Source organism: Pseudophryne corroboree, chromosome 9 (genome assembly GCF_028390025.1).
Source record: "Pseudophryne corroboree isolate aPseCor3 chromosome 9, aPseCor3.hap2, whole genome shotgun sequence".
Lineage (NCBI taxonomy): Eukaryota > Metazoa > Chordata > Amphibia > Anura > Myobatrachidae > Pseudophryne > Pseudophryne corroboree.
This window is the reverse complement of record NC_086452.1, coordinates 320,294,383-320,304,239: the sequence shown is the minus strand read 5'-3', so window position 1 is coordinate 320,304,239 and position 9,857 is coordinate 320,294,383. Positions and strand designations below refer to the sequence as shown.

Below are 9,857 nucleotides of genomic sequence, written 5' to 3'. Positions count from 1 at the left end.
AAGCAGGAGCTGTGGATAGCTGCGACTGCTCACCTCCGATGTTAGGCCACACCCCCACTATCAAATTCTTAAAGTGCCCATGACTCCTAGTGGACCCATCTATACCCCATGGTACTAAATGGACCCCAGTATCCTCTACGGACTACGAGAAAAGGATTTATTGGTAGGTAATTAAAATCCTATTTTGTTTCTTTAGAGAAAAACACCTAAAAGGAGGAAAACCTGAGAAGATAAAGATTCATTTGGGTAAATTTACTAAAGCATCTAAAAACTTGTGATGTTGCCCATAGCAACCAATCCGATTCTGTCTATAATTTTCTAGGGTGCAACAGAGAAATGATAGACAGAATCTGATTGGTTGCTATGGGCAACATCACCTCTTTTCATTTTTAGAAGCTTTAGTAAATTTTCTCCATTGAGTAAGTTGATCCAGACTTGGACTTTCCCACAGGGGTACGGGGGGGGGAGGTAGGGGTTTTGGGGCGGGGGGGGGGGGGATTTGGGCACCTACCTCATCCTCTAGGGATCTGTGTCTAGACTGCAAAAATTATTCTTTATACACGTTACCATATACTGCACAGGAATATGGGGTCTAGATTGTACACTCTCCAATGATTAGCCAAGCCTCTGTGGTGACTGTCCACATCCCTCCCACTGCATTTCCCCGGAGGGCCCTTCATTCCCCAGCCCGACACCGAGTTGATCTGAAATTAAAACATCAAGAATACTTGTTGGATGAAAACAGGGCAGTAGCCCATACATAAACAAAATGAAAAGGATATGGTATTGATTCCTGCTTTTGAATCTCAGTCCTCTGCACTAGGATATTCAGACCAGCTTGTGGCTCAACTTTTTGCTTCTGCAGGTAGTACTGAATCAGAGGGCTGTGTCCTTGCAGGTTGAAAAGCATGTGTGTGACAGGTGGTCTACAGCTTGCTGGACATAGCTACAAGCAATGGTAAGAAGAAACATGAATTTATACTGAACCATGACATTCTCTGAGTAGACAAATTCTGTTTAATGGCTGTGTTTGGGTTTCATCAAGATATAACACATGAATGTGACCAATCCATTTAGCGTACAATTTCATTAGAATCATCCTCAATATCACACAACTCTGGTACTCTCATGGTGGTATATCAGAAATGATGCCTTAGTTTCTCAGCATCACAGGACTGCCATCGACCATGTTGTATTGTTAGAAATATATTCACTCACTATTTTTTTATTCCTTGATAGGGTGTTTTTTTAAATGTAATTTCGAATCCAGGTAATTGATTGACCTTCTAGTTGTTTCTAACTCCTGTCAGAAATGTAGCCAAACTACATTTCCTATTCTGAGTAAGTGATGGGTTACCTATTATTTCTATCAGTAAGTCGATCACACTCAGTGATGTTTTAGATCTGTATTTACATAGCAAATGCAAACTTGCTTGATTTGCATTTGACGTGCATTATAACGTGGGGTTTTTATTCTCTTTCCTTATAACAGCAGATGACAATCTATTCCCATAGTAAAATGGAGACCATATTTATCAGTTTCCGTAAGAAAAATAACCACGTTATTTTTTAGGTGAGTTAATGAATGACGACATTTGTGAATACTTGTAGTAGTAGTAGTAGTAGTAGAAGTAATGGTAGTAGTAGAATATACTTATAGTAGTAGTAGAATGAGGTGCATAGTCCCATGACATGTGTTAAAATCTATTGGTTCCTGCTTCAACCCACAGTCTCAAGTATGTTCAGACACATCCCAGAGGGATATGTAGACATCTCCCCATTGGTATCAAAGGGGAAGGGTAGGGAGCCAAATCTACCTGTTTGTTCAATGCATCACATTCAGCCAAAGTGTATTTATGGAACTGTATGGATCGAAGTTGGTTTCATTTGAGGAGGAAGCCAGAGGAGCCTGGAGGAACCTAACCTGCCAGTCTCTAAACAGAAAGCATTCTATATCCACCCATTTTGTACAACCCAAGACTACAGCAATTCGATACTTTAAAGAATAACTCAGTGGAGAAGGGGGCATTCAGAGCCCTGTACTGAACCCAAAAACTAGGTAGCAAAGTCCATTTGTAGACACTGAGGCTGTTGGACTGGAATATAAGGCAATTAAGAAAACTTTCCCTGAGGCCATAATTTTTGAATGTCTGAAACATGAAAAGTCAAGAGAGCCAACTGAAGGACTTTTCATCATCCAAGGCGATAATTACTGCAGCTTGTCTACTTGGTTCAAAGCCAAACTGATCTGCACCAATCAGCTGTGTAAGGTACATGTTCAGTCTACCCACCAAAACTTGCAAATATTTTAATATCTGTGTTAATATCTGTTCAGTAGCCAGTACAACAGGTTATGTTTTTTTGAGGGCTTAGGTATCACCATAATATTGGACCTCATCATATCAGTATGGAATTGCTCCCCTTGCACAACAGCTAAACATGGTGAGAATGTGGGGCAGCAACACTACAAAGTTTTATAGAAAGGTGATGGGAGGCCACCTGGATTAGAGGCATTGCTGATGTTTGAATATGGAGTGCTTCACTCACTTTATTAGTGATTTGTAAGTTAAGCTTAAATATGGAGGAGCGGTCAGAGTTAGGAAGATTACATGTGTTTAAATATGACTGGGCAGGAAAATAGGGTGACCCCAATATCTTTGCAAATTATGAAGGGATTTATAGGAACTGTGGAAAGCCATGTTAGTCACCAGGGGAGTATAACTAAAGAACCTTTTTTTATTTCTAATAACCATAATTGTCTGTGATGGTCTTTTGGCTCTCAATCTAACTGCCAACATAGGGGTCTATTTATGAAGCAGTGAAAAGTGTGGAGAAGATGCCCATGGCAACCAATCAGCCTTAAAAGAACATTTATAATATGCATATTATACAATTGTACGGAGCAGCTGATTGGTTGCCATGGGCAGCTTCTCCACAAGCTCACTTCTCCACAATTTTCACTGCTTCATAAATGCGGATTTATATCCCTTTTCACAAAATCTCTGGTTTATCCAGCGCAGTCTCTTTTCTGTTCACTCAACCAATAAAGACTGGATTTCATCTCTGATTCCCTGTATTTATTTAAATCCTGAGGTGGAATGGATTCTGGAATGTAGTCTGCCCAAGCAGCCCCAATTGAGCAGAACATTTGGTAATCCTTTAGGATTGCAAACAATTTTTATTAGTAGCATACTTAATTACTGTGACCCGAATCACAGCTTTCTGAGCTTCCCAGACTGTAGAAACGGAAAACATGGGGAAAATTGAGATCAAAATATTCTTTAATATGAGATCAAAGTTATTGTTTACATTGAGGGATCCAAAGGAGTGCTTCATTCAAACATCATGAGGGATGACAATGGCACCTGCAATCAAATGATCTGACCATGGATTGGAAAGTATTTCTACCAATGTCAAAGACTGCATTGCATTATTGCAACCCATAATCAGTTTTTGAAGTGGAAATTTTAAAGTGGGGGTATGGAAAATTGAAGGTTGCAATTATGCGCACGTTCTGGAAAAGGAGGCGTGTCCTTTAGTGTAGTTTACCACACAATATACCCCTTATACACATTATGCACCACAATAATAGGACCCCTTATACTATCTAGTAATGGTGCCCCTTTCACATTATAACACACAGTATGAGCTGAAATTCACATTATAGCACACGGTATGAGCCGAAAGTCGCATTATAGCACACGGAATGAGCCGAAATTCCCGTTATAGCACAGGGAAAGTCAGTGCCAGATTAAGGTCCTCATGGGCCTGTAGCTGAAATTCACAAAGGGCCTATTGTGTGCTGCCAAAAGGGGTGTGACCAGCATGGTGGGGGTGTGGCAACTGATATGAGGGTGTGGCCTGTGCCATTGGGTGTGGCTAGCACCATGGAGGACATAGCTACCCACCTACCTTCAACCACCTCAATCTCCATCCCTTTATGTTTAGCATACACCACCTGTTATATTATTGACCACTGAATTAAAAAAAAATACATAAAAAGCACAAACTAGTTTATTAATACAATTCAAACAATTTTATTTATAAAGTACCTGAAAATTGCTAGTTTTCCTTTGAACAAAGTACAAGGTGCAGACCATGAATACGTAACAAACAATATTAAATAAATATTAAAAAACACTAAAAAATGTGAACTACAGTATGACTGCAAAATAAGTGACTTGCTCTTGAATTAAGACCTCGCAGCATTTAAAATCACAGGTAGTATATGCTATTTCGCTCTATATTTCAAACCAGAAAGTAATGCTCAAGAGACCTCACTGGCAAACTAATCAACTCTTTCGTATTTCAGTACCATCTGTATGCGGATGATACTCAAATCTACCTATCCTCCCCTGATTTGTCACCATCTGTATTGGGCAGTGTCACTGAATGCCTTTCTGCCATTTCATCTTGGATGACATCTCGCCACCTCAAACTTAATATTTCCAAAACAAAATTAATTATATTTTCACCGGCCAATAGTAGTTTCCAACCTGTGTCGAAGTCGAAAAATATTGCGGTACACACATCACGTACAAACTACACACAGATGGCCTCCGTGCGCATACTTTTTCTGCCGTGCGTGCGCATATTCACAATCTGCGTATGGTCGCTCCCGCGGTCCTGCGAATTAGCGCGTGGTATGAGTATTTACGGTAGAGTTTGTGAGCAGATGGAAAAGCCATCAAAACATATTACATATTTAATCCAAATAGTGCACAATGTACACAGTCTCCCCACATCACACTAGCAACAGTAGCGGATCTTGCCACGGGCAAGCAGGACTTTTGCCCGGGGCGCCGCCTTCCGGAGGGTGCCGGCGCCATCCGGAGGGTGCAGCACCAGGGCAAGATCCGCTGCTGCTGTGCCCCCCGCTGCCCGCTGCCGCTGGCCGCTGTGAAGGGAAACTAGAGTTTCCCTTCGTGGAGAGGTCCTTTACTGTGCGGTGCGCAATGATGTCATCGCGCACCGCACAGCAAAGGTCCTCTTCACGATGGGAACTAGATGCTACGCGTCTAGTTTCCCTTCGTGGAGAGGACCTTTGCTGTGCGGTGCGCGATGACGTCATCGCGCACCGCACATTAAAGGACCTCTCCACGAAGGGCTTCACAGCGGCCAGCAACAGCGGGCAGCGGGGGGCACATTTCAGAGCGCAACAGTAGTCTGTACAGGGGGCATAAATGGCCATGCCCCCTGTACGAAGCCACGCCCCCCATTGCCGCCCGGGGCGCGCAAAGCCCCAGAACCGGCCCTGACTAGCAAGTTACAACAGTTTAAATGGTAACAGAACAAAGGGATTCACCTTTACAGGATAGGAGGAGACAGAACAAGGTTATAAGGTTGTGTTTGGTATCCAGCTGTAGGGTATTTTAAGGGTAATATTCCGGTGTTGGTTTGCAGAAGATCGCACGTTCCTGCGAATAGTTATGTGCAGGAGCAGAATATAGATATAAACTGTATTTACTGTACATTAGGTATGCGGCGGGAACCCAGAGGAGACCACCCACAAGTGCATCTGGAACAGACATCGCCCACCAATTCAAACCAACCTATGACCTCTCCTGTACTGTAAATGATAATCCCTGTGTCCAATGGACAAAGAGATTACAGTATCCATTGTGTTAAGTTTTGGAAGATTGTATAAAAGGAGCTAGCAGCAGGCCTGGTCTCTCTCTCAAGACTCACAAAGTTATCTATCTAGATGACCGAGGACCAGACTGGGTAGCGCGGCAAAGATTCTAAAAAGTATGTACCATTGACTGTAGCCATTATTCTATTGTATTGTATTGCTTTGTGATTGTAACCCCCTTTCAGTAATAATAGGCTGTGGTGTCGGAACCCAGCTGTTTAACTACAATCTGGTGTCGTGTGTCTTCCTTTCCCTGCTAAGGTTTAAAGTGTATTACTATTGCATGCATAGCTGTCGAGGGTTTGCTGTGTAATATTGGGTGTGTACACGCTGTGTGTACTTTGTACAGCCAGCGCAGCGTCTGTACGCAAAGTCCGTACACGGTACGGGACTCTGTACGCTATTGGTGTAACAAGTACGTAGGTGGTGTAATAAGTCTAGCGGCCGCAGCGGCTTCATTCAAAGTGTATGAAATGTTCATTTAAAGTGTTGCTTTTGGTCCTGTACGTAAACCAGCATTTACACCTGATATCTCTATCACTGTTGAGAACTCGGCAATCATCCCTACCCCACAAGCTCGCTGCCTAGGTGTCATTCTTGACTCTGAACTGTCCTTTGTTCCCCACATTCAATCTGTCTCAAGATCATGTTACATACATCTAAGAAACATATCCAAAATACGACCATATCTTACACAAGACACAGCAAAAACTCTAATCCATGCTCTCATTATCTCCTGCATTGATTATTGTAATAGTCTCCTGACCGTTCTTCCCAAACATAGGCTCTCACCACTACAATCCATTCAGCTGCGAGGCTAATCTTCCTCGCTAGACGTTCATCATCTGCAGATCTGCTCTGTCAGTCCCTCCATTGGTTACCGGTATTCTACCGTATTAAATATAAAATACTTTTACTTACATACAATGCTATTAACCAAACTGCACCAACATACATCTCTTCACTCATCTCAAATATCTCCCTACCGGACCTCTCCGCTCTGCACAAGATCGACGTCTCTCATCCACACGCATTACTTGTTCACACTCAAAATTACAGGACTTTATCCGGGCTTCACCCACTCTGTGGAATGCCCTCCCATGCACAATAAGACTCGCCTCTAGTCTCCAAACCTTTAAACGTTCCCTGATAACTCACCTCTTCAGACAAGCCTATCAAATTCCAGAACCACCCACATAACCTTCAGTGCATCCCTATCTAATTACATCCTCTCTGTACAGTATACATAACATCACATATTTTGTCTTTCTTTACTCTCACACCCTCCTGACACTTGGCTAACATTGCGGGGTATCATCATACAACCCATTAAGAACCAAGCAATCTGGTGGACCATTATGCAATAGATAGCATCTACCCTTGTGTATACATGCCTATTTCCCTATATATTGTAAGCTTGCGAGCAGGGCCTTCCTACCTCTATGTCTGTCTGTTTTTACCTAGTTTAGTTCTATTACTGTTGTTCTATATAAGAAACTTAATAAATAAATAAATAAATAATTGAATAGGCCCCTATGACTTAATCATATTACCAGAGATATTATCGCCTATGATAAATTTGACATATACATTGGAGTGCCAGATAGACTGCAATATCAGACAGGCAACTGTTTGTAAAGACTCAAACTTTTAACTTGGTAATGAAAGAAATCCAAAAGCTGTTTAATCAGAAAACACTGGTGAATTTAACTTTTCTTGCTTTACGACTGGAAAACTCTTCTATTGCAGTTTCCATGTCCAGTTCTCTTAATAGTTCATTTTCAATGCACAAAAGAGAGAGTGCATTTACGCGCTGTTGTGCCATGGAGGAAAAGCTGCACTCACCACTGCAGTTGTTGACCATCAGACAAAGGTACATGCGTAGTGAAATGACAACATTTGTGAAGTTACCAACCAATGTCTCTGTACAGTGGTGGAACCAGAACAAAATGACAGGGGGGACACCATGACAGGGGAAGGGTGGGGATGTTCTTTGTGTGTGCTGTAAGCGTGCGCTCCTGGATATGTGGGTGTGGCCTCATCCCAAGGGGAGTGGGCTTGATAGGAATGTCACATCTGCATGACTGCGAGTAGGTGATGACTGGGAGAGGGTGATGCCAGACGTTACGCAAGGGGGAGGAAATGGATGATGCCAGGGTATGGGTGACAGGGAAAGGAAGTGGGTGATATAGAGGATTATGGGGGGGGGGGAGGCAGTGGGTGACAGGAGACAGAGATGACAGGGAGGGATAGTGGGAGACCAAGGGGCAGTGGGTGACGGGGAAAGGCAGTGGATGACAGGGCGAAGGTGATGGAGAGAAGCAGACGGTGACAGGGAGAGGTGCTAATCCCAACATCACATGGCTCTAACAGGTGGGCATAGTTTAAAAAAAAATAGGGAGTCACTTAGTCCACATATGTAAATATATATTTTTCCAAGAAAAATGTTAATACTGCAATTAGCACTTGTGGTGCAAAGAAGCTTGATAAAGATAACAATGCCAATAAATAAATATAAACTAAACTAGACAAATATGAAAAAAATAAGATTTTACTCACCGGTAAATCTATTTCTCGTAGTCCGTAGTGGATGCTGGGGACTCCGTAAGGACCATGGGGAATAGACAGGCTCCGCAGGAGACTGGGCACTCTATAAGAAAGATTTGGTACTATCTGGTGTGCACTGGCTCCTCCCTCTATGCCCCTCCTCCAGACCTCAGTTAGGATACTGTGCCCGGAAGAGCTGACACAAGAAGGAAGGATTTTGAATCCCGGGTAAGACTCATACCAGCCACACCAATCACACCGTATAACTCGTGATACTATACCCAGTTAACAGTATGAAATATAACAGAGCCTCTCAACAGATGGCTCAACAATAACCCTTTAGTTAGGCAATAACTATATACAAGTATTGCAGACAATCCGCACTTGGGATGGGCGCCCAGCATCCACTACGGACTACGAGAAATAGATTTACCGGTGAGTAAAATGTTATTTTCTCTGACGTCCTAGTGGATGCTGGGGACTCCGTAAGGACCATGGGGATTATACCAAAGCTCCCAAACGGGCGGGAGAGTGCGGATGACTCTGCAGCACCGAATGAGAGAACTCAAGGTCCTCCTCAGCCAGGGTATCAAATTTGTAGAATTTAGCAAACGTGTTTGCCCCTGACCAAGTTGCAGCTCGGCAAAGTTGTAAAGCCGAGACCCCTCGGGCAGCCGCCCAAGATGAGCCCACTTTCCTCGTGGAATGGGCTTTCACTGATTTAGGATGCGGCAATCCAGCCGCAGAATGCGCCAGCTGAATTGTGCTACAAATCCAGCGAGCAATAGTCTGCTTAGAAGCAGGAGCACCTATCTTGTTGGGTGCATACAGGACAAAAAGCGAGTCAGTCTTCCTGACTCCAGCCGTCCTGGAAACATTAAGTTTCAAGGCCCTGACTACATACAGTAACTTGGAATCCTCCAAGTCCCTAGTAGCCGCAGGCACCACAATAGGTTGGTTCAAGTGAAAAGCTGATACCACCTTAGGGAGAAACTGGGGACGAGTCCTCAATTCTGCCCTATCCATATGGAAAATCAGATAAGGGCTTTTACAAGACAAAGCCGCCAATTCTGACACACGCCTGGCCGAAGCCAAGGCCAATAACATGACCACTTTCCACGTGAGATATTTCAGATCCACAGTTTTAAGTGGTTCAAACCAATGTGATTTTAGGAAACTCAACACCACATTGAGATCCCAAGGTGCCACGGGAGGCACAAAAGGGGGCTGAATATAAAGCACTCCCTTTACAAAAGTCTGAACTTCAGGCAGTGAAGCCAGTTCTTTCTGGAAGAAAATCGACAGGGCCGAAATCTGGACCTTAATGGAACCCAATTTTAGGCCCATAGTCACTCCCGACTGTAGGAAGTGCAGAAACCGACCCAGCTGAAATTCCTCTGTTGGGGCCTTCCTGGCCTCACACCACGCAACATATTTTCGCCAAATACGGTGATAATGGTTCGCGGTTACTTCTTTCCTGGCTTTTATCAGCGTAGGAATGACTTCCTCCGGAATGCCCTTTTCCTTTAGGATCCGGAATTCAACCGCCATGCCGTCAAACGCAGCCGCGGTAAGTCTTGGAACAGACAGGGCCCCTGCTGTAGCAGATCCTGTCTGAGCGGTAGAGGCCATGGGTCCTCTGATATCATTCCTTGAAGTTCTGGGTACCAAGCCCTTC

General features: G+C 43.6%; 1 protein-coding gene across 4 annotated transcripts in view; it reads right to left on the bottom strand.

Moving 5' to 3' along the window:
* Positions 1 to 716: 716 nt before the first annotated feature.
* The window catches only part of FAM227A (family with sequence similarity 227 member A), a 296,429-nt gene continuing 287,288 nt past the window's right edge, over positions 717 to 9,857 (bottom strand). For all 4 annotated transcript variants that reach the window (XM_063940478.1, XM_063940475.1, XM_063940477.1 and 1 more), the window contains one exon: positions 717 to 946. In XM_063940478.1, coding sequence (XP_063796548.1) covers positions 719 to 946 — 228 coding nt within the window. In that variant the 3' untranslated portion in view covers positions 717 to 718. The remainder of the gene's footprint in view (positions 947 to 9,857) is intronic.